At 45.0% G+C, this 25,374-nt stretch overlaps 1 protein-coding gene across 4 annotated transcripts in view; it reads left to right on the top strand.

Moving 5' to 3' along the window:
* The window catches only part of SNX29 (sorting nexin 29), a 497,129-nt gene that overhangs the window by 171,293 nt on the left and 300,462 nt on the right, over positions 1–25,374 (top strand). For all 4 annotated transcript variants that reach the window (XM_060648527.3, XM_060648525.3, XM_060648528.3 and 1 more), the window contains one exon: positions 24,892–24,974. In XM_060648527.3, the coding sequence (XP_060504510.2) occupies positions 24,892–24,974 (83 nt within the window). The remainder of the gene's footprint in view (positions 1–24,891; positions 24,975–25,374) is intronic.

Below are 25,374 nucleotides of genomic sequence, written 5' to 3'. Positions count from 1 at the left end.
TGAAACCTCTAGAATAAACCTCTAGAATAGGCTTGCAGTTAAGCTCTCTCTCTATTCTGCTCTTGTACACAAGTCTTGTGTTCTTCTCAGGAACATCCTTCTTGAGGGAATAATTGGCCATTGCATTACTGCTCCTTCTGCTCCTTCTTGCCTCTTTTGAGAGGTTGGTTTTTGGCTATATTTGTCATCCCCCTGCAGGGAAACTGCTCGTGTTCACTGTTCCCAAAGGTAGGTTGCACATGGAGGACTTTCAGGTGTCCTAAACTGGCTCCCAAGGAGGCCCGGTTGAGGGAGAGTCTCCTTCAAGCCCCCACTCAGTGTGGAAGAGGCTCCATCCCAAGCCGGGGGGCAGGGGGGGTGCCTACAGCAGCCTAGGGAAGTCAGGCGAGGAGGGGAGGTTGAGTTGGTGTTCGTCTAGAGAGCTCCGGAAGAGCACTGCCTGTTGATGCCTGACCTGGAAATACTTGAGGGAGGACTTGGGCATTGCTGTGCGTCATCCCTCGCCTTTCAGTTGCATGGAGAAAACAGACCTTTGTAGGTTAGAAGACCGTGATGGTGGAGCTTCCATTTACAGTTTATGAATAATGATAACAGAAGAGAATAGCTAGCATTTACTTAGTACTTAATATTTTCCAGTCACTTGATACATATTTGCATTTGTGCCCGTGTGTTTGTGCGCATACACACTTATTTTAATTGTCCCTGTCAGTTTCTAAAGTAGGTATTAGTCTCCCATTTTACAGTGATAAAACCAGGGCCCAGAGAGGTCAAGTGACTTACCGAAGGTCACACAGAGGCAAAGACAGTGTTCGTGTTACACCCGTTGGGCCTCAGAGCAAACACTGGGATGACACAAAGGACTGGGGAAGGCAGCTTACTGCTCACTTGAAAAGGCAGTGCCCTAAGAAGTAACTTGAAAGAGTTTTGAGTCTAAATGACAGTCAAGTATGATACAGCTATTAAGTTTGGAACCCTATGATTTTCCTGTTGTGCTCTGGATATTTTGGGTGTGTATCATCTGCAATTAATTACCTTCATGAGTTGCTGGCGTTGTTTGGGCTGTTTCCCTGGCTCTGGATATGAAATGTGGGGCCATCGTGCCATTCTGAGTGGAATTTACCAGGTGGCTAATGAGATGGGGTTTATAAAAGAAATAGTGAAATGGTGGGAATAGGGAGCAAGCACTAAAAATCAAACAAGCTTTTTACGACCCTCTTCCCCGCCCCCCCTCCAGCTGGCAGATGAGACACCATACAGCTCAAGGAGAAATGCAGACTGCCCAGAATTCGGCCCCCCTGGCTGCCTTTGCACTGCCTTTTTAGAGAAAATGGCTGGAAAGAAAGAAGTAGTCAGATTTCTTGTGCATGGTAAGGGACCACTGCTTCCTGAACCAGGTCACGAGAGGTATATTGTGCTTCTCTGGACTCTGGTTCCGATGGGGTGTGCTGGGAGAGCACAGGGCCGTGCGTGGTTCTTGGGTTCACGTGTGGCCCGGAAGTGACCTGGGGGCTGGTTAAAATGCAGATTTCAGGCCTACTCCAGAGTGCAAATGTTGAGCTGTGCAGCGGGGCCTGGAATTATTTTTTAACTCCTCACTGTACTAGTGTTGGCCATGAACAAAACATTCTCCTCCATAATGCATACAGTTCGTCAAAATCAGAAGATCAACATTAGATTTTTCCATCCAGTCCCTTTTTCATGTTCAGTCTTTACTGGTGGTTCCAGTAATGGCCTTTCTTGCAAAACGATTGAGTCCAGAATGGGTTGTTAGCATGTAATTTCTTAGGTGTGGAACAGTTGTTTTTTGAACAGTCATTTCCATTGACTTTCATGACCTTGACATTTTTGAAGGTTATTGGCCAGTTGATTTTGCAGAATGTTCCTCGGTTGGTTGGTTGTTTCCACGAGTAGCTTCAGTTTATGCATCTTTGTTATTAACATCATGGTGGTGATGCATGCTCTTGTGAGAGCATCCTCGCGGGTGGCACACGCCTTCAATTTGTTCCATGAGAGATCATGTTGACTTTGATCCCTGGATCTGATGGCGGCTGCTCTCCTTCCCCACTGTGAACAATTCCCCCCTTTATAGTTGCACACTATTTTGTGGGGAGGTAGTTGGAGCCAATGTAAATATCTGATGAGGCATTAAACTTTCCACTTATTCATTTTTGGGTTTGTGGATGTCTCTTTTGTTCAGTGGCTCATCATCCATTACTCTCAACATTTTGGTGGTCAGATCGTCCTGGATTGGTCTGGTGGCAGTGCTGATGAGTTGGCTTCTGTGTCCTTTTGAAATGACCTCATGAGTTTACACTGACACCCACCCAGAATTCCAATCCAACACCACACTGTCAACCTCCGGTCTTCTCAGTTTATGTAGTGACTCCCTTCTTTGAAGTGAGAACCTCGGCTCCTGCTGTCTGTATGTTTAGGGATTTGTTTTAAAGATATCATTATGTTTATTTTTGTTTTTTTTTTTTACCGTAAATTTTTGGTTTAATTCCATTTAACATACAGTGTAATACTAGTTTGAGGTGTATGGTGTAATAATCCAATAGTTGCACACATCACCCTGTGCTCATCATGACAAGTGCATTTCTTAATCCCTGTCACCTACTTCACCCACCTCCCCCCGCTGCCCCCACCTCCCCTCTGGTAACCCATCGGGTAATTCTCTATAATTTAGGATGTTTCCTGCTTTGTTTTTCTATCCGTCTGTCTCTCTCATTTTTTTCCATTTGCTTGTTTGCTCCTTAAATTCAACATATGAGTGAAATCATACATTTGTCTCATTTCACTTTGCATTATACTCTCTAGCTTCATCCATGTCATTGCAAATGTCAAGATTTCATCGTTTTTCACGGCTGGATGATAATTCATTGTATTCATACGCCACATCTTCTTTATCCATTCATCAGTCACGGGACACTTGGGCTGCTTCCATATCTTGGCTATTAAAAGTAATGCTGCTATAAACAGCAGGGGTCTCTTTGAATTAGCGTTTTTGTATTCTCTGCATAAATATCCAATAGTGCAGTCGCTGGATCTTAAGGTAGTTCGGTTTTTAACTTCTTTGAGAAACCTCCATACTGTTTTCCACAGTGACTGGACCAGTTTGAATTCCCACCAGTAGTGCATGAGGGTTCCTTTTCCTCCACAGTCTCGCCAACCCTTGTTGTTTCTTGTGTTGTTGAGCTTAGCCATTTTGACGGGTGTGAGGTGTTAACTCATTGTAGTTTTTAAAAATATTTTCTTTTTTTTTTTGAAATTTTATTTATTTTGAGGGCGAGAGAGAGAGAGAGAGGGAGCACGAATGGGGGAAGGGCAGAGAGAGGGAGGGAGAGAATCTCCAGCAGGGCCCGGCACCTGATGCTGCTCTTGGATCTCACAAACCATGAGATCATGACCTGAGCCACAGTCCAGAGTTGGATGCTTAACTGACTGAGCCACCCAGGTGTCCCTCATTGTAGTTTGGATTTGCATTTCCCTGACGATAAGCGATGTTGGTTAGCTTTTCATATGTCTGTTTGCCATCTGCCTGTCTGCTTTAGAGAAATGTCTGTTCATGTCTTCTGCCCATTTTTTAGATGATTTGGGTTTTGGGTGTTGAGTTTTGTAAGCCCTTGATGTATTTTGGATACCACGCCTTTATCAGGTATGTTATTTGCAAACATCTTCTTGTAAGGCTGCCTTTATTTTATTTATTAAAAAAAATTTTTTTTAATGTTTACTTATTTTTGAGAGAGACAGAGGCAGAATGCGAGTGGGTTAGGGGGAGAGAGGAGGGAGACACCGAATCCGAAACAGGCTCCAGGCTCCGAGCTGTCAGCACAGAGCCTGACGCAGGGCTTGAACTCACAAGCTTTGAGATCATGACCTGAGCCGAAGTCGGACGCTCAACCGACTGAGCCACTCAGGTGCCCCTAGGCTGCCTTTTAGTTTTGTTATTTCGTTTGCTGTGCAGAACCTTTTATTTTGATGTAGATGCAGTAGTGGATTGTCACTTTGGTTTCTCTTGCCTCAGGAAACCTATCTAGAAAAAGGTTGCTATGGCCAGTGTCAGAGAAATTACTGCCTGTGTTCTCTCCTAGGATTTTTGATGGTTTCAGGTCTCACATCTAAGTCTTGCATCTTTTTTGAATTTATTTTTGTGTGTGGTGTAAGAAAGTGGTCTGATTTCATTGTTTCGCATGTTGATATCCAGTTTTCCCAGCACCATTTGTCAAAAAGACTATCTTTTTTCTCCTTTGGTTATCTTTTCCTGCTTTGTCAAAGATTCATTGATCATATTATTGTGGGCTTATTTCTGAATTTTTTGTTCTGTTCCATTGATCTGTGTGTCCATTTTTGTACCAGTACCATACTCTTGATTCCTGCAGCTTTGTAGTGGGTTTTGAACTGTGGAATTGTGTTGCCCTCAGCTTTGTTGTTGTTGTTGTTGTTGTTGTTTTTCTTTCAAAGTTGCTTTGGCTATTTGGGGTCTTTTGTGGTTCCATACAAATTTTAGGATTGTTTGTTCTAGTTGTATGAAAAACGCTGTTGGTATTTTGATGGCAATTGCATTAAATGTGTAGGTTGCTTTGGTGAGTGTGAACATGCTAACAGTATATATTCTTCCAATCCATGAGCATGGGATATCTTCACATTTCTTTGTGTCTTGAATTTCTTTCATCAGTGGTTTATAGTTTTCAGAGTTAAAGGTATTTGACCTCTTTGGTTAGGTTTATTCCTAGGTGTCTTATTTTGGGTGCAGTTGTAAATGAGATTTTTTTTTTTTCAATTTCTCTTGCTGCTGCTTCATTTTTGGCACATAGAAACGCAACAGATTTTGGTACATTGATTTTGTATCCCGTGACTTTATGGAGTTTGAGTCTTGGTTCTAGCAGTCTTCTAGTGGAATCCTTATGGTTTTCCATATAGAGTATCACGTTCTCTGCAAATCGTGAAAGTTTAACTTCTTCCTCACTGATTGGGATTCCTTTTATTTCTTTCTGTTGTCTGATTGCTGTGACTAGGACGTGGGCTGCTATGTTGAATATGTTGGTGAGGGTGGACATCCCAGTCTTGTTCTGACCTTAGAGGAAGAGCTGTTTTTCCCTTGGGATGATGTTTGCTATGGGTTTTTCGTGTATGCCTTTATTATGTCGAGGCCTTTATTTCATATGTGGCCTTTATTATGTTTCCTCTAAACCTATTTTGTTGAGTGTTTTTATCATGAATGGATATCGTATTGTGTCAAATGCTTTTTCTCCATCAATGAAATGATCATCTGGTTCTTATCCTCTTTCCTGCTGATGTGATGTATCCCATTGATTTGTGAATGTTGAACCACCCTTGCAACGCAAGAATAAATCGCACTTAATTGTGGTGAATGATATTTTTAAATGTATTGTTGATTCATTTCACTAGTATTTTATTGAGAATTTTTGCCTCTGTTCATCAGGGATATTGGCTTGTGTGTGTGTGTGTGTGTGTGTGTGTGTGTGTATGTGTGTGTTTTAGTGGGGTCTTTATCTGGTTTTGGTGTCAGAGTAATGCTGGCCTTGTAGAAAGAATGTAGAAATTTTCCTTCCTTTTCTATTTTTTGGAATAGTTTAAAGAAGGATATAGATAGGTATCCTTTAAATGTTTGATAGAATATTTGCCTGTGAAGCCATCTGGTCCTGGACTTTTGTTTGTTGGGAGGTTTTATTTATTTACTTAGTTATGACTCAATTTCTTTGCTGGTTATCAGTATTTCCTCCTGTTTTACTTCTGTTTGTTTATAGGAATTGATCAACTTCTTCTCGGTTGTCCAATTGGGTGGTATGTAGTTTTTCATAATCTCTTATGATTGTATTTCTGTAGTGTTGATTGTTATTTCTTTTTTCTCATTGATGATTTTGAATCTTTTTTTTTCCCCCTCAATAAGTCTGGATAGAGGTTTAGCAATTTTACTGATTTTTTTTTTTTTTTTTTCCAAAGAACCGGCTCCTGGTTTCATTGATTTGTTCCATTATTTTATTTTATTTTTTTAGTTTTTATATCATTTCTTTGTGCTTTCATCTTTATTACTTACTTCCTTCTGCTGGTCTTAGATTTTGTTCCTCTTCTAGTTTCTTTAGGTATAAGGTTAAGTTGTCTGAGGTATTTGTTACTTCCTGAGCAATACATTGCTACACACCTCCCTCTTCGGGCTGCTTTTGGTGCATTCCAGAAATTTGGGGCCATCTTGTTTTCATCTCCATGTTTGTATGTTCTTCTTTATTTCTTTTATTTTCCAGTTGACCGATTCATTTTTGAGTAGCATGTTTCACCTCCACGTATTTGTGGTCTTTCCAGAATTCCTCTCGCGGTTGACTTCAAGTTTCCTAGTGTTGTGGTCAGATAATAGGCGTGGTGATTTTGATCTTGCATTTGCTGAGGTTCATTTTATGGAATAGCTCATCTTTTCTGGAGAATGTTCTGTATGCACTTGAAAAGAATGTATGTTTTGCTATGTTAGGATAGATTGTTTGGAATGTGTCTGTTAAATCCATCTGTTCCTGTGTGTCATTCATAGCCATTGTTTCCTTGTTGATGTTGTATTTAGATGAATTCCTCTGCTAGTATTGTGTTATTATAAGTTGGTTTCTTGATGTTTGTTACTAATGGTTTTATGTATTTAGTTGCTTCTGTGTGGGTGCAAAAATACTTAAAATTGTTACATTTTATTGTTGGATGGCCCCTTTATTATTATTATTTTTTTAATTTTTAAAGTTTATTTATGAGAGATAGAGATAGCATGAATGGGAGAGGGGCAGAGAGCATGGGAGACAGAATCCAAAGGAGGCTCCAGGCTCCGAGCTGTCAGTGCAGAGCCCGATGCAGGGCTTGAACCCATGAACCGTGAGAACCTGAGCGAACCCGCGAACCTGAACCGAAGTCGGATGCTCAACCGACTGAGCCAGCCAGGTGCCCCGGCCCCTCCCCCCGCCCCCCCCTTATTATTATGTAGTGTTCTTCTTTGTCTCTTGTTACAGTCTTTGTTTTAAAGTGTTACTACTCTGGCTTTCTTGTGACATCCATTTGCACTATAGATGTTTCTTTATTCTTTGCCTTTCCCTCAGCAGGTGTCTGTAGGTCTAAAATGGGTCTCTTGTAGGCAACATATATAGCTGGGTTTTGTTAATTTTTTTTTTTTTAATCTGTCACCCTGTGTCTTCTGGATTGGAACATTTAGTCCCTTTACATTCAAACTAATTATTGATAGATATGTATTGCCATTTTGTACTTTGTGGTTGTTTCTGAAGATTTTGTTTGACCCTTTATTATCTTTCTCTTTCATGCTTTGCTGATTTTCTTTAGTGATATATTTGGATTTTTTTTTCTCTTTACTTGCATGTTTTTTAGTGTTTTTTGGCATATGGTTACCATTAAATTCATACATGACCTCTTCTGTGTATATTAGTGTATATTAAGTTGATGGTCATTCAAGTCTGAACCTATTCTTTTCTGTTCTCCACATTTTTAGATATAGGTAACTATATTTTAATCCCTTATTTGAGAGTTTCTTGACTGATTTTTTTTCTTCTACAGAAATAATCATTTTTACTGCTTTGTTTCCTGTCTTTATGTTGTCACTTTTTGTCCCTCCTTTCTACTCAGAGTCCCTCTTAATATTTCTTGCTGGGCTAGATTAGTGGTCACAAACTCCTTTAGTTTTTGTTTGTCTGGGAAACTCTGTCTCTCCTTCTAGTTTCAATGGTAGCCTTACTGGATAGAGTATTCTTGGCTGCAGATTTCTCCCATTCAGCACTTTGAATATATTGTCACTTCCTTCTGGCTTGCCACATTTCTGTTGAGAAATCTCCTGCTAGCCTTATGGGTTTTCCCTTGTAAGTTAATGACTTGTCTTGCTGCTTTGAAAATTTTTGTTTTATATTTTGCAAATGTAATTAATGTCTCAGCGTGGCTCTGCTTTTGTTGATTCTCTTGAGAGTTCCTAGATCTGTTCCCTTACCCAGATTAGGGAAGTTTTCAGCTATTATTTCTTTAATAAATGTTCTGCCCTCCTTTCTCTTCTTCTGGTACTTTGCTAATATGAGTGTTGTTATATTTGATGGAATCACTGAGTTCCCTAAGTCTTTTCTCGTTTTTTATAATTATTTTCTCTTTTGTTCTGCTTGACTACTTTCTGTTCCTTTATCTTCTAGGTCATTAACTGGTTCCTCTGGGATGTGTGGCTGGGCAAGACACACAAGGGTGGCTAGGGGCTTAGAGCTTGGTGTGATGCAGCAGATGTGTGGGGTGACATCTGTCTACCTGGCTGGCTCGGTAGGGTGCCTGGAAGGCCTTCACAAAGTTTGGCCTGAGCCCAAGACGAAGGGCAGCAGGTTTGGGGTGGGTGAGTCCTCCGAGAACTCAGGGTGTTGTGCACACTGCTAGCGGGTTAGGCAGCAAGTGTATACGCAGCCCTGCCTCCAGCATGGGTCTCTGTGCTTATTCTGGGGTGGGGGCAGGAAAATGGCACTTGTCATTTCCCTCATTTTCGGAAAAGTTCTCGACAGGCTCAGAAATCAGTATGAACAGATGTTTTCTCTTTGCCCCTGGTGTTGTGTAAACTGCCCTTTTTATTTTGCTTCTCTGCCCAGGCTGCTATCTCTTTAAGGGTTGTCACTTGCCTTCCCGGCTCCCGGCTCCCCCGGTGCCGAGTCAGCTGATCTCCAGAGCTCCAGGTTCCACACCCTGTTGGTTTTACAAACCGAAAGAACTCAGCCCCTGTGGGTTTTTAAAGCCAAAAGTTAGGGGGATTAGTCTTCTGTGTGTGAGGGCCCATTTCTTGCCCTCCTTCAGGCAGCCTCCTTCTACCTTTGTGATCTTCCTAACTTTTCAGATGCAGCTTGTTCTCTATATTTAGTTGTGGCGTTTGTTCTGCCAGTCTTCAGGTGCCTCTCCAGTTTAGTGACTTGGATGTGGATGATATCTACTTGAAAACGTGGGACACAGTGAGGTCAGGGTTCCCCTGCTCTGCCACCTTAACATATCAGGCTATGTTTAGTTAATTTGTTACTTCTCCTGTATGTCACTGGTCTCCAGTGGTTGAGGAAAAGCAGGGCTGGAAGTTCCCTATTTTCGGATAAACTCCTCCCGCTGATTCCCTTTTAGGGCATTCTCCATTCTTTGAGCACGTTGGAAGAACCCTGGCCTGTTGGAAGGTGTAGACTTTGGGGTTGACGAGATAACAATCCTATTTCCACTCCTGGGTGACCTTGTCTAGTCCCCGACCCTGCTGAGCCCCCCTTTCATGTGGACATTAGTAATACTAACTATTTTATAAGGGCTAAAAGAAGAGAGGTAGGATCTGACCACTCTCCTCAAGGTCTCACAGTCTAGACTGAGGTGATGAGCACAGGCCAGGGGTATTAATGTGTTTTCCTTGTCAGGAGGGAAGCTTCTCTGGGATATGGTGGAGGCTGAAAAAGGGGTGGTCTCAAACCTCTGATGGGGGAGGAAAGGCTTCAGAGAGAACATGCCTTTGAAGAGACTCTTGAAAAACCTGGAGTGTTCACCAGGGAGCGGGGGGCGTGGTGGGGAGTGCTGTAGACAGAGGGTCAGATCAGCCTTGGCAAGGCACAGGTGTCAGGAGTAGCCTGGCTGCTGTGGGTGGCAGTGATGAGCTGATTGCCAAATCCCAGAGATGGGGTATGGTTCTGTGTGGCTGGTCATCAGAGCTACTCTGGGAGCCCTGGGCAGTTGCAAGAGGAGATGGGGACAGGTCCAGCATGAAGAGCCCTGTGTGTTGCAGGGGTCAAAAGCCTGCATGGAAGCCTAGGATAGGCTCCCACAATGGCCTTCGATGGCCACCTCTGAGCCCATTACCGCCTGGGTGCTGGCTGGCCACCTCGGTTTATCCCCCCCAAACCTCTTTGCCTTGTTGATGGTGTTACAAAGGCGGCATAGGGAGAGCTTGGCTTCCGGCTCTGCGGCCACATGGCCCCTATCCGGGGCCTGGTTCTGCTGCTTGCCTTCTTGTTAGCTACCAGGAGAATGACAGAGTCTCTCTGTAGATCTAAAAACCCTGGCTGACCCTGGTCCCCTTCTCTGCTGTCCCAGTCAGTGCTCGACAAGTGTTAGCTTCTGTTGTCATTATCATGGTGAAGAGTGAAGAGGGTGTGAATGCCCAAGTACGCATCCGCATCCTGGTGCCGGGGAGCAGGAATTCCTGCCACTTCAAGGGTCCTTCTAGCTGGACTAAGAATCAAATTGATCTGAGTCAGATGGGCAGGAGAAAATACAATTAAATAGTGTGCGCACAGGGACTCCACACAGGATGGAAGTTCCAAAGACAGGCATAATGAGGTGTCTATGGTCATCCTGAACCACGGAGAAGGGGGTGGGCGTCTAGGACTTCAGAGGAAAGGAACGGAACTCACAGGGTGATGAGATGAAAAGATGTTTCGTAATTCGATGTTTGCCCTGCCATACAGATGGGTCATCCAGGCAAAAGTTAACTTTGCTAATACCACTTTGCAAAGACCCTTGAACTGAGATTCTTTTATGTAGTTAAGGGAGTGGCTAAAGTTTTTCTTGAGCCCACACTTTCTAGATTGCCTTCAGTTCAAGATAAGGCACACGTTGAAGTGGTACCTTTTGGAGGAGGGGGACCTGTCCTGAACTCCTTCCCAAGCAACAGGCTTGAGAGATCATAATGCCCCCAAAAGGTGGTGGCGCTAGAATTGATGAGGAGACTCACAGGGGAGCACACACAGTTAGGAAAAAATGATTTTTCCGCTTTGAGTAGTTTGGCAGCGAGCTTGACCTTGCATGCTGAGGAGTGGCTATTTAACACCCCAAAGCCCAGCCATTGACGCCACCCTTCCTGCCTTTTACTGGTGGCTTCTTGGGACAATCATTGTCCTTTCGGGTAGCCTGGCCACACTTAGCCACATGCTTTTTAATATTCAGGTGTGGCTGTGGTGAGTGCCTGCTTGGTACCCGGCAGATAGGTGATGTGAGGTAGCCTCGCTCTAGCCTCAGGCTGGCTGAAGCGGAATTCCTGTAGGTGTTTCTAACTGTGATGTTTTGATGCCTGTGAATTACCACATGCACTTAGCAAGTTCTTTGGTTTTGTTTGGGGTAATTATCTTTTGAGTAGCGCTGTCTGGGGTTGCTGGTTGTTGATTCTGACTTTGGGGCAGGCATAATTGCTTTCACTTACAAAGATGAATCATTGCCTTTGCTGGGAGCTGTTGGAGAGGTGCTTACCACCTGCTCCGTGATTGGCTTCCCTCACTCATGCTTTTGAAGAAAACTGCAGGGTGGCCAGCCAGGTGTTTTCGGGGCTGGGGTGGGAGTTGGCCAGACGTTTTGGAATCCTGCAGAAGAATATCCGAATGTTTCTGCCTCCTCTGTCACCACCATTGTCCTTTCTCGCCTGGATGAGTGGCCACAGTCGCTTTCGTCTGGTCTGCCCAACTCGTTTCTGTCGCCTACTTGTTTTACTTTTTCTCACATACCATGTCGTTTCCCTGCTGAACACCTTTTAATGGCTGAATGAAATTTATAATTCGGGGTCCATCAGGATTCCTCGCCTGCTTTGGCCGCCTTGGCTGCCCTGAGTCCTAGGACCAGGCTAGACGCAGGCCGGCCTGGGGGCTTCCCCCTACCCCACCCCTTGGCTGGTTCCTCTGCCCAGAACTTTTTCCTCTACTGTCTGGGAGTACTGGCATCCCCTGGGGGCTTGGTAGATGTGCCGACTCTCAGGCCCCACTCCAGACCCTCTTAATCAGAACCTGCATTTTAGCGAGACTGCGCCCTTCCTTACTTGCTACAGGTGGTACATCTTTGTCCCCTTTGTGAAAGGTCTTCTCAGACTGTCCTGTCTGAAATACTCACTCACCTTATCTCTTTTTCTCCTCCTTCCTTGCTTTGTTAATAAATAGACATTTGAGAACAGTTTTAGATTTTCAGAAATGTGACCAGAAAGTAGTGAGTTCCCACATAACCCTTCTCTGCCCTTGTCCCCAACTTCCCCTGTTAACATCCTGCATTTGTGTGGCACATTTGTTAGAATTGATGAACCAATATTGATAGTTTATTATTTTTTAATATTTATTTTAGAGCATACAAGTGAGGGATGGGCAGAAAAAGGGTTGGGAAACAGAGGATCTGAAGAGGGCTCTGCGCTGACAGCAGGGAGCTCGACATGGGGCTTGAACTCAGGAACTGTGAGATCACCACCCAAGCCGAAGTCGAATGCTCAAGTGACTGAGCCACCCCGGCACCCCTTGATATGTTATTATTAACTCAAGTCCATAGTGGACATTAGTGTTTGCTCTTGCTTGTGTATGTTTTGTGGGTTTGGACAAATGTACAGGGACCTGTGTCCGCCATTGTAGTGTCATACAGAGTAATTTCACTGCCCTAAAAATCCCCTGTGCTCTGCCTGTTGACCCCTCCCTCCTAATCACTGATCTTTTTACTGTCTCCATAGTTTCGCCTTTTCCCGAATATGATGTCATTGGAATCCTAGTCTGTAGTCTTTTCAGATTGGTTTCCTTCGCTTAGCAGTATGCGGTCCAGTTTCCTCTGTCTTTTCATGGCTGTTGTGGCTCCTTTCTTTTCATCACTGAGTAATACTCCTTGTCTGCATATGCTGGTTTGTTTAGGTAGTCACTTAGGGAAAGATGTCTGATGGCTCCCCTCTTGTGGCAGTTAGGGAGAAGACGGCTATAAATATTATCTGCGAGGTTTTGTGTGGACATAGTTGCAACTCCTTTGGATAAATACCAAGGAGTGTGATTGCTGGATTGTATGGTAGGAGTGTGTTTAGAGTGTAAGAAACTACCAGACTGTGTTCGAAAGTGACCGTACCATTTTGCCTTCACACCAGCAATGAGAGTTCCTGATTCTCCAGGTCTGTGCCAGCATTTGGTGTTGTCAGTGTTCTGGGTTTCCGCCATTCTGTCGGTGTGGTTTGGGTTAGCTTTTATAGTCCTCATTGTTTCTAAAGTCTGTTTGTTTCCTGGTTTGCATACCTCCCCTCTGTGATTGTCTCCTTCCTGAGGGTAGAGACCTTGTCTGTCCTGTTCCCCTCACCATCTCTGTTCCTGAGATAATGCCTGGTAATGAGTTGAACAAATCAGGTACCTTCTACAACACCCTGGTTAAGTCCTCAGTATTTTTACCTTATTGAGGCAAGTGAACTGAAGCGCGGAGAGGGACATCCATGCTGCACACATTTGCTGAGACGTCGTCCTGACTGTGAGACCGTGACACGGACAGATGAGAGATGGGTCGGAGGAATTCATCACCTCGGGCACCTTACTTGTCCTCTGTTCTCCTCACCTCTGTTCTGAGATCCGGGATAAAAGGACCTCAGAGAATTGTTGGGATTAAATGAATGAATATATGTAAAGCATCTTAGTTATCAATTCTGTAAAAAGTGACCCCAAAACGTAGCACATGAAAACAACCGTTTCGTCTCCTCGTTTATATGGGTCAGGAATCCGGACACGACTTAGCTGGACTCTTGTGGCTCAGGCTGTGGGGAGGTTGCGGTCAGGTGTTGGGGGAAGCTGCCGTCATTTCACGGCACCAGTCGGCCCTGGACCATCTTCTGAGCTCACTTACTCGGCTGCTGGCAGACTGCTTCCGTCGCGGGATGGGCCTCTCCATGGCTGCCCTTTAGGGATCGCCCACCTGGAGGCGTTGAGAACAGACCTTGAGGCCCGTTGAGCACTAGGTGCATTCAGGTGGTGGTGCCGCTGTCCATGCTGCCGCCGCCCGTCGTCACCTACCACCGCCACCCCCCTTGCCCTTCAGGTGTCATCACAGAACTGGTAAGAACTGGAGCTGAGAGCTGCCCGTGTGGCTTCGTTGGTTAAGCGTCTGATTCTTGATTTCTGTTCAGATCGTGATCTCATGGTTTCATTAGTTCGAGCTCCACACTGGGCTCTGCGCTGACAGTGTAGAGCCTGCTTGGGATTCTCTCTCTCCTTCTCTTTTCTGACCCTCCCTGACTTGTGTGCATGCATGGGCCCTTTTGCTCTCTCAAATAAGCATAATAAAAATGTTTGTTTTGAGAGAGACCGAGTGTGAGTGGGGGAGGGGCAGAGAGCAAGGGAGACGCCGAATCTGAAGCAGGCTCCAGGCTCTGAGGTGTCAGCACAGAACCCCAGGCTCCAGGCTCTGAGGTGTCAGCACAGAACCCGACGCGGGGCTTGAACTCACAGACGGCAAGATCATGACCTGAGCCGAAGTCAGATGCCTAACTGACTGAGCTACCCAGGCACCCCTCAGATAAAGATAGAAAGACAGAAAGAAAGAAAGATAAAGAAAAGAAAGATAAAGACAGATAAAGATAAAGAAAGATAAAGATAGAAAAGAAAGAAGGAAAAGAAAGATAAAGATACAGAAAGAAAGAAAAAACTGGAGCTGAGAGTCGAATCCAGGTTTGTCTGACCCTAGATACTTGGTTTCCTATGCGGGCTGCTGGAGTTGACTCTTGTGCTCTGCTCGTGGTTGCCAGGGCTGGTGTCTCTGGCCCACTGCCTTGTGAACCCCAGGAGGGTAGAGCGTCCTTGTCTGTTTTGTGCAACCTCAGGCCTTCTGCACCCAGCCCTGTTTAGTAGATGCTTTTTGATAACCTTGTTAGCAGAACCCACCAGCGCTGTACCCTCTACGTATTGAATTGGAAAAATAAAATTGAGAAATAAATGCAGCTCCAAGAGGCCAGAGAATTGTCTTTTTTGTTTATTGATGCATTCCCTTCTCCTTACATTGTGCCTGGCCCTCAGTCAATTCCTGCCGGATGAACGAGAATGAATTGATAGCCCCTTGTGGCAAACAGTCCGGCCACTCCCTGGTCAGGATGGACTGAAGGTTGTGGGTAACACCGTGCAGTGTTGAGTGGAGGTTAAATCCAATCGTCTGGCTCTGTTCTCACGCTGTTTTGTACTGTATGCAATTGAAGGCAAGTTATGTTCTGGATGTGAGGTGTCAGTTTTCAAAGAATTGAAAGGTGGCAATAAAATAGTCGAATCTAGAGTTGAACTTCTTCTTGGATTCTAAAGTCAAGTCAGGGTCTCAGAAGGAGACCTCAGGCTTCTACCCAATCTAGCGATTTTGATGGTGCTGAGCCAGCGTGGGAATGTGCACCTCTGTGCGTTGGAAGCCTGAGCAAGCTAGGCTAGGCTGGGGGTTTGTCTTGTTGAGAGGTCCTAAAATGGCTCTTGATCATGGCTCACAGAGTCTTGGGAGCTACGTTTCAAACCGAGTTTTGAATTGCGACAGGCCGCCTCAGTCCCCAAAGCTCTGTTCACAGGTGCATCACTGTTGATGGTGACGCTGGGCCAGTCCTCCCCTTAAAAGCTAAAGGGGTATTAATCACAGAGACAGACAGTGGGATGTGGGTGCCAGGGGCTGGCGAGGTGTGCGGTGGGGGTGGGACTGGGGAGTTGTTCAGTGGGTACAGTTTCCATGCAGGATGACGAAAGTTCTGGAAATGGCCGCACGACACTGTGAATGTACTGGGTACCACCGAACCGTACGTGTAAAAAATGGTTGAAGGCGGTAAATTTTATGTTGTGTGTATTTTATTAAAAAAAAAAAAAACGGAAAAGATGCAGAAAAGGTACAGAGATAGTGGAAAGGAGGTGACTTTGTTACTCTTAGTTTTTTTTCCTGCCCGCAATTAGCAGCCAGCTTTACGGTGTCTTTTTTAGGTGCCCATATGATGGATGGGGGTCAGTGGGGGGATGCCCGTGGCTGGACCAGTAGTGAATATGGTCTTACCCTCTTTTCCTCTATAACTTACTCTTTTATATTAACCGGTTTTTGGGTTTAATGTACATACGGTGAAATTCACTTCTTAAAGACATATAGTTGGGAGTTGTAAGACCTGCATGGATGAGTGTCACCTCCCTGCCGCTGCGGAATAGTTTCATCAACTCCGGAAGGTCTCACCTGCCTCCCCTTTGTGGTCATTGGTGCCCCTGCCAAATTTGTCTGCTGCTGACCTGTTTTTCACCCCTGTAGTTGGGCCTTTTCTAGAATGTCTTGTACATGGAATCATAGAGTGTATAGCCTTTTGAGACTGGTTTTAACAAACGTTTTTGAGATTGACCCAAGGAGCTACCCATCAGTAGTACATGGCCTTGCGTGATGAGTGGTGGTCCTTTGTGTGGATGGGCCCTCGTTTATTCAACTCTTGACCTACCAAAGGACACTTGGTTCCAATTTTGGGGATTGTGAATAGTACTGTTCTCAACATTCATGTAGAAATTTTGTATGAACAATAAATTTTTATTTTTCTGGGAAAAATCCAAGGAAGGGAGTTGCTGGGTTATTTGACAAATGTGCTTGACCCAGTAAAACACTGCTGTGCTCTCCCCCATTTCCACCGGCCGTGTAGGAGCGTGTCCCTTCCTCCACACTTACTACTGTCCTTAGAAAGTTTTTTAGGTGTTTTAGTAAGTCTGTAGTGCTCTCTCCCTGGCTTTAATTTGTATTTCCTTAGTGATTAATGATACTTAGCATTTTTTCATGTGCGTGTTTATTGTCTGTATATCTTTGATGAAATGTCTGTTCAAATGTGTTTGCCTCTCCTCTTTTCTTATTAGATGGTAGTATTTCCTTGAGTTTGGAGAGATCTTTATTAAATGTTGGATACAAGTCCTTCGTCATCTGTATGATTTATAAGTATTTTCTCCCAGTCTGTAGCTGGTCTTTTCATGCTAACAGTGTCTTTTGCAGTGCAAATCCAGTTTAACATCTTTTTTCTATTACAAATCCTGCTTTTGGTGTTAAATAGAAGAACTCTGTGCCTAATCCTGGTTAGGCATGCAGATTTTCTCACAAGTTTTAGAGTTGTATGTTTTATGTTTATCCGTCATCCAGTTTAGGTTAGTATTTGTAAAAGGTGTGAGGTGTTAGTTGAAGGTGAGTTTTCTGCAAATGGATGTGTAGTTGTTCCAAAACCAAGTATCCAGAAGACCATTATTTCTCCTGAGTTCCCTTTGTGCCATGGTCAGAAATTACTTGGCCATGGGCACCTGGCTAGCCCAGTCGGTGGAGCGTGTAACTTTGGTCTCAGAGTAGTAAGTTTGAGCCCAATGTTGGGTGCTCAGATTACTGAAAAGTGAAATTTTTTTAAATTTTTTTTAATGTTTATTTATTTTTGAGAGAGACAGAGTGTGAGTGGGGGAGGGCCAGAGAGAAAGGGAGACAGAATCTGGAGCAGCCTCCGGGCTCTGAGCAAGCTGTCAGCACAGAGCCTGACGCGGGGCTTGAACTCACAAACTGCGAGATCATGACCTGAGCCAAAGTCGGACACTTAACCAACTGAGCCACCCAAGTGCCTCTGAAAAGTAAAATCTTAAAAAAAGAAAAAAATGACCTGGCCAGATTTGTGAGTTTATTTCTGGACTCTTGGTTCTATTCTATTGGTCTCCCATATTCCTTAATTGCTGTACCTTTATAGAAAGTCTTAAAATTCAGTAATGTGAGTCCTCCAAAATTGTGCTTCTATTTCAAAATGATTTTGATTGTTGTAGTTTCTGTGCCTTTTCATATATATTTTAGAATCAGCGAGGGCATATCTATAAAAAAATCAGGGATTTGCATGAAATTGATGGATCAGTTTGTTGATTGATATCTTAACTGTACGGAGTCTGCCAACCTACGAACCTGATATTTCTTGTATATGTAGTTATGTTTTTATTTCTTCCATTTGTGCTGTATAGTTTCCAGCCTCCATCTCCTGCATGTATTTTATTGAATTTACACCCACCCATTTCCTCTTCTGGAGCTATGATGAATGACTCTTAGGATTTTGCCTTCTAATTTGTTCATTGCTAACGTATAGCAATGCATTTTTTTGCACGTGACCTTTACAAACTCACGCAATTTAAAGGTGCTTGATTTTGGGGATTTCCCGTGTAGAAAATGAGGTCATCTGCCAGTAGGGGCTATTTTACTTGCTCCTTTCCAGACTGGATGCTCTCTTTTTTGGCTTACCTTCACTGGTTAGAACATGTAACACTGTGCTCAGTGGGAGTGGTGAGGAGGGTGACTTCCTTGACTTGTTCTGGGAAAGCATTCAGTCTTTCATCGTGAAGTGGATGCATTAGATGGAGGGTCCCTCCCCCCCCCCCCCCCCCCAATTAGATCTATTCTTATTTTAAAGTCTCCCCCCCCCCCCCCCGTTCACCTGGTAAAGTATATTGATGGAAAACTTAAATTTGTCTCCTAATAGCATCGTTGAGAAATGAGTGCTGCTGACGTGTGGTTTCCATATTTCTGTGGTACGTACCAAACCATACATGCAACAGCTCCACAGTGTCTTGTTGTACGTGGCTTCTCTGTAATTTATCCACCCCCCATACTCACGCATAGAGTCTGTAACCAGTTTCTTGCAGATACAGTCGTCACATCCTTGTGTGTGTTTTGAGACTTCTTGTTTCCGGAGCGTGGATTCCCAGACCTGGAACTGTAGGGTCAAAAGGTGTACAATTCTTGAGGCTGTCGATTTCCTGTTTGCTAAAGCTCACCTCTGACCTGCCATTTCCATTCGTGAGATTTCTGATGATGGATGGCAGAGGCTTTGCTGTGCAACTCTTGGAAAGTCCACCTCTGAAGTCCACCTCTGAACAAAGCTTGGCAGTGGAGAGAGTCCTGTTCACGTTGGCCCGGGACCTGACCAACCGAGGGCATGTGCAGACCCGTGCTCTTCAGCCCTCCTTGTTCAGTGGAATCCTTCAGGGCTTGAAGTTTTTGGCTCTGCCCATTTGCTTAATTCCCTAAATGTATATGGAACAACATGAGACTTGGGAGGTAAGGGACATCGGTTTGAATCTCAGGTTTGACTCCCCGGGCCTTGGCTTCCCCATCTGTAAAATGGGCACAGTGAAACCAGCCTCCTGAGGTGATCCGCTGAGATTGAGTGTTGACACAGTAAAAGAACAAGGACTTGGAGATGCTTCTGTGTGAATTGTGGCCCTGCCTGGAACTTTCTGTGTGATTTTTTGGGTTGGCGACTGAGCCTCTTGGAGCCTCGGGTTCTTCATCTGTACGATGAAGGTGATAAAATTGGGGGATCATCCTGACCCATCTTGCATGGTTGCTGTGCAGACTCCCCAAGAGCCTGTCTGCAGCGTCTCTGCCATCGGGTGCTTCACACAGGCAGACCCTGTTGTGTTGTGGATACGAGAGGGACGCTTGTGAGTGAGGCGCAGGGCTTCCCTGTAGGAGGGCTTGGCACGGAGGTGCTTCTCATTTCTTGGCTGGCACGGAGGAATTTCAAGGAAGACCTGAAGATCTCAAATGCCCACCTCTGCCACCGTCCACACGGGCCACACTTTTCTAACAGAGACTTGGTTCTTTGCCACTAAAATTTGTCTCCCGGTCTTAAGGGGCTGTGTCCAATCTGAAAAAGCAGCATCTCACAAACCGTAGGGTTGGAGGGGTTACTGGGTGGCCAGTGTGCATAAACACGTTGGGGCCTCTGAGGAGCTTTGAGGCGACGGGGGAAGGGGTGGGCAGTGGGGGGTGGTGAGAGAAGGAAGTTGTTTGGCACATCTTTCCGTGACTGTGTCTAAACTGTAATCCCCATGGTCCTCTTTCCACGCCCTTTGTCACCCCCTGGAGTGCAATTTAGGAAGTACACTTAAAATACTGCTCTGTATTAAGGATCTGCTTCTCCAGATTTTGGTCACTGTGTATCAGGTTCATGGTTTGGGCCACGCCTGCGTGCCCCCTGCATACTTCTCAGTTTTCTTTCACTCCACTGATTTTTGCAAACCTTTAAACTTGTTTTGTTTTCAAAATATTCTGTATATCACTGCAATATATGGAAAATCAGCTCTTAAAAAATCTAGAAGACTAAATATTTTTTAAAAAAAGTTTGGTGAATTGCTCAATTGTCTTGGGAATGTACCACATTTGGAAAATTATTTCTAGTTCATCCTCTTTCTGTGTGTTTGCTCGTTGATTGAGGGAGTTGGGTCCCACTGGGGAGGGGGGAGAACTGGACAAGGGGTGAGGAAGGGGGCTTTCTGTAAGTTTACCTTTGTGAGGTTAGATTCCCGCTACAGTTGCTTGGGTCCCGAAGACTGGGTCTGCCTGATGGAGCCCCTACCCCTCCCTGCTCCTTCTTGTTGAGTGGTTTTCGCGTTGTCGCCATTGTGATGACTGAGCCCCCCCCCCGCCATTTGAGGCAGAGGGTGAGTTAGAGCTGAAAGACCAGATCCTTGGGAAGAGGCCAACTGTTAACAGGTGGGTCACTGACTGGTCCCATGCAGGGTGTGAAGCTCCCAGCTGTACCTGCAGCAGCAGTAACTTCTCGGGTGGATGGGGAGAAAGTGGTCACACCCTCAGGACTCTGGAGCTGCCTGTGCCCCTGGAAGGTCTGGGCGTAGGCAGTTCTTAGCAACAACAGCATCCCACCCCAAACTTTTGTAGATGGTTCTTTGGATGGCACATCAGGGTTTAATCAACTCTGTTGGTTACAAAGAGAGCTAGATGTGGTGGGGTGATGTTCGTCTGAGTGATGTGCACCCTGGCAGCAAAGAAGGGGAGAGTCCTCTGAAAGGGAGAGGAGGGGGTTCCTCTACGGTCTTACTGGACAGGGAGGCAACCATCCGTGCTTCCTACATCAGAGCTCTCCTCCTCCCAGGCTCTCCAGCCACGTGTCGCCAGTGTAGACAGGGTGGGGGTGCCTCCCCACACCCAGAAGGTGAAGCGGTGGCCTGCTCCCTAGCAGCTTCCTCTTCCTGTTTAGCATTTTGTTTACGTTTTCTGAGCAGATTCTTTACATCTTCAATTTAAGAGACTAGGCGGTGCGGGTGTTTTTTGTTGGCAAACATGACTTAGCTCTAGAAAATCAGGGATCGACCAAGGGAGGAAAGGGTTAAAAGTAGAAGCCCTGTGGCCTCATCCTTCAGAGGAGTCTGTTGAAATACTGCCTGCGTGCAGAACCTTCTGGGCTGTGTGGAACTGGGTGGGGTGTCGCAGAGAGGCTAGGTCCCCCCAGCTCTGAAGACACCTTGCCCGTGAGCCGATGCACCCGGGGCCGCCCCCAGGCTTTGGTCTGCCCTGCTCCCCTTGCCCCTTCGCCGCTGAGGCTGGCCGGCCCCTGGCGGTGGGGCGTGTGGTGGCTGGAAGGCCCTCGTGAAAATGGGCCTACATGGCCACCCCCGTCTTGCACACGCTCAGAGGATCTTGGAGCCCTGGTCTAGTTAGGGCTCGTTTAATCGACTAATCCATTCCGTTGTCTCGTGAGGTGTCAAACAGAAAGGCATTTTTAATTTGATAATCATAACAGACCTGTGTAATAAGAATAATGGATTCTCTGTGGCTCTTCTGGCTACAAATTAAAGTCCTGTCAGCTGGTTGCATATTAGTAGTCCAGAGCCTGGGAATTATTTTCTTGGCCTGGTAATGTGTGTGTGTGTGTGTGTGTGTGTGTGTGTGTGTGTGTGTGTGTTAAGTTTATTACTTTTTTTTTTTTTTTTTTTTAGTGATCTCTGTACCCACTGTGGGGCTTGTTCTTCCAAGTGGCTGAGCCAGCCAGGCATCCCAGTAATATTTTAAGTTTTTAAAAAATTATGTAGTGGGGCAGGAGCTCCCTGGATTTCATAGCCTCCTGCTCCCTACTCCCTTTTAGACCTGCTTTGCTTTACTCGTTGGTGTAACCTGTGTGACTCGTGCCATTTTAGTCTGTATTCCACATTAAGAGACACACTGTGGGAGAGGATTCTTAGGGGCATCAATGAAAGTAGTGGGCTGGACAGAAACACACACACACACACACACACACACACACACACACACACACACACATTTCATGCCCATGTCAGACTCCTGGGTTTACTATTGCTTCGTAGGTACTACGTAAGCTGTAACCACTGGAGACACTGGGCCAAGGGCATAGGAGCTCTTGGTATTATCTTTGCAGCTTCATGTGAATCTCTGTAATTCTTTCAAAATAAAAATTGAACAAAAAAGGGGCACCTGGGTGGCTCAGTCGGTTAAGTGTTCTACTTCGGCTCAGGTCATGATCTCATAGTTGGTTGGTTCAAGCCCCGTGACGGGCTCTGTGCTGACATCTCAGAGCCTGGAGCCTGCTTTGATTCTGTGACTCCCTCTCTCTCTGCCCCTCGCCTGCTCACACTCTGTCTCTTCTCTCTCTCTCAAAAATAAACCTAAAAAAAATAAAGAAAAAAAAATTGAACAAAAAGGACTTCATTCCTAGTGACCTGAAAGTGTTAACTTCCTGCAAAAGGCAGACAAGTTGACTACTGCAGAATTGTCTGGGATGAATTTGTGCCTCCCAAAGGTATTCATCCAGTGGTTTGATGTACTCTCACAGTTTCTCATCATTTTGATGGAAATCCATCTATATTAAAAACCTTGGTTTTCATCTCTCACATCTAATTTTTACATGGAATCTTAAGAGACTAGTAAAAGATCCAAACCAGAAAAGCGAGCACCTGAGATGTTTCCATGCTGGCTGCGGTGTCACTGAGGAACAAGGGGGCTGAGGGTCAGTCCATGTGCTGTGAGCACATGACAGGAGCCTGAGCAGCCAGAACTCGACACAGTTCACCTGTCCGTCAGCCCAAACCAACCTGCGTGTTCCCCCATGTGGAGGATGGATCTGCCACGAACCCTTGTCAAATTAGGCCCTATAGAAATGCAGATAAATAGCGTTCCCTAGTTTTCAGGTCCTGTGTGACTTGAATTCCCACATGGGGTGAGGAACAGATCGGGATGAGTGACAAGACCCTGCAGAGACAATTCCAGAAAATAAGCGGTACAGTCCACGTGTGTTGGGAACGTCTCCCTCCCACAGGCCTTTCCAGGACTTGGTGCTTAGCTTCAGACATTGGCTGTTCATGTCACAGGTGGGGAGAGTGTGGACGCCTTGAGGAACATCCGAGAGGTGCTGTTTGCGAGGGGGAGGGGGTGATTAAGGGACCCTCTGTGGTGTGCTCTCTAGAGCTTCCAAGATGAATGCAGTGTCCTCAGCGGTTGCCCGAGTATGTGGTAGAGTCTCCACTTGGTGATGTTCCTTCCGCCAAAAGTGCAGGAAAACGAAATAGCAAATGCAGGGCTGAGGTGTAGCCGGATGCATCAAAGACAGAACCGGTGATGGGCAGTCTAGAGTTTTTACACTGCGTAAATGTGTGGTGCACATAATACCAAGGACTGGCATTTCCATCCGTAAATGGATTGAGTTGAGTTAGAAGCTTCCTGTGGCGAATTGTTAAACAAGGCAACCCAGTTGTGACAAGATTTATAACAGCTGGTTTGCTGGGTTTCCACATTGGTTGCCATGAGGAAGGATGGTGAGTGGAGCGGTAAAAAAAGGAAAAAAGACTTCAGAAGGAAAAGAGTGTGAAAGATGCTTCATCCAGGAAAAACGATACTTACTTGGTATATAGGTGCGTGCCTAGAGAGAGGTGTGATACAGACAGCTAGAAGAATGTCACCAGAGTTGATTTCATGGTATTGGGCTCTCACGTGACTTTTACATTCCTGCTTAAATGTCCTCTGATTATTTTGTGATGAGCATTTAAATTTTTATATTTATAAAAGAAACCCAGTCTTAAAGCTGTTGTCATACTGAGGAAATGGTCTCTGGTATTTAAAGGCATTCAGGTTCAGGATGCCTGGGTGGCTCATTCGGTGAAGTGTCCAACTTTGGCTCTGGTCATGATCTTCATGGTTTGTGAGTTCGAGCCCCACATTAGCCTTTCTGCTGTCAGCTTGGAGCCTGCTCCAGATCTTCTGCTCTTCTCTCTCTCTCTCTCTCTCTCTCTCTCTCTCTCTCCCCCTCCCCACTTCAAAAATAAACATTACAAAAAAAAAAAAAGGCACTCAGATTCCAGACCTTTGGGTGGGAGGAGTACAAGCAGAGAATGTGGCAGAGGCACCTCTCACTGTGGCTGGAGGGTAGGGGGGTGGTGATACTTATGAGAAACCAAGTCCAACTCCCAAAGGAGACTGAGGAAAGATCCTCTGGGCCTTGTGGGCAGAGCGACCTGGGTTTGTGTCTTGGCAGTGTGCCTTACTTTTGACCTTGACCTTGGCCATGTGACCTTAGTCACAGACCTTATCTGTGCCCCGAGAATTTCTGCTCTGTCACCTGAGAAGCATAATATTGGATCATTGTGCCTAATACATGATAGACACTCAAACATTTTTCAAACAAATGAAGAATGAATGAATGCATGCATACTTGATTCACTGAAGTGACCTGGGTAAAGTCTGATCTACGTGGTAATAATAAACAACATTTTTCTTCTCCTGGTTCTCATGTTCTTTTCCTTAGCCAGTATACCTGGGGAGTGAATTTTGTAGAGTCTTCTTGCAGCCTGAGTTCTGTGTTCCGTAGTATGGTCTTATGTGGAGGTAGGTGTGGGCTTAGCTGCTTCTCCTCTTTATGCCTCAGTTTCCTCATGTGTAAAATGAGTGTTGTGACAACACATTGGAAGCGTTAGATGATAAAGACTTCACATGATGCCTGGCAAATACTAAATGTTTGTTGCATGTAGCAGTTAATAAAAATAATGAGTATTCCCTAGGTTGAGTACATGGTTTTTAGTACATGCTTCTATAAATGGAGAGAATATTACCTAGTGCCTGATACAGAATAGAGCACAACACACGTCAGCATCTTGACTTTGTGGGAACTGGAACCAGTTAGTACTGATTTTCATTATGAGTGAATGGTTTTTGAAGGGATTCTTCAAATGTGCCCTATGGGGCATAGTCTTCTCCAGTGGTGATCGCTAAAACAGAAAAATGTAATAAGATTTATAAGATGCACCTTGTGTGTTTTTCTTTACACAGATTCCCCCTCCCCCCAACTTCGGTCTATATTACCATTTTTTAAAAACGTATTTTTTAACATTCTTGTACCTGCAGAGAAAACGAGGTGCTCAAAGTCCAACTGAAGAAATATGTAGGAGCTGTCCAGATGCTGAAAAGAGAAGGTCAAACAGCTGAAGGTGAGGAGGAGACTGAGCTTGGGTGGGGAGCGGGCCAAGCTTTTTAATCTTTATAGCCTCTGTGCCTGGCACACAGTAGGCACTCAACATGTGATGAGTGCATATGCAGGTGAATTACAAACACAGTACTGGTCAGGATTATAGAAAACTAATCAGATGGAACATCCTGTTGTGTTTTCTTGCTGAATCCGGTAAGACATCCTTGCTAGATCACTAGCAACAATTGTATCAGTTTGTATACTTAAGGAATTTTATATGTTTCGGGTCTTGAGATAATTGCCAGATAGCAAACCTTATAGAATGATTAAGTACCATCAGGCTAGTGGTGAAAGCAACAGAACCCCAAAGTGGTGGAGAATCAGATCTGTGGAGTTGGGCTGACCAGACTCTAGCTCCATTT

Source organism: Panthera onca, chromosome E3 (assembly GCF_046562875.1).
Source record: "Panthera onca isolate mPanOnc1 chromosome E3, mPanOnc1 haplotype 2, whole genome shotgun sequence".
NCBI classification, from domain to species: Eukaryota; Metazoa; Chordata; class Mammalia; order Carnivora; family Felidae; genus Panthera; species Panthera onca.
The sequence above is the reverse complement of the archived record's forward strand: the minus strand, read 5'-3'. Positions and strand labels throughout refer to the sequence as shown.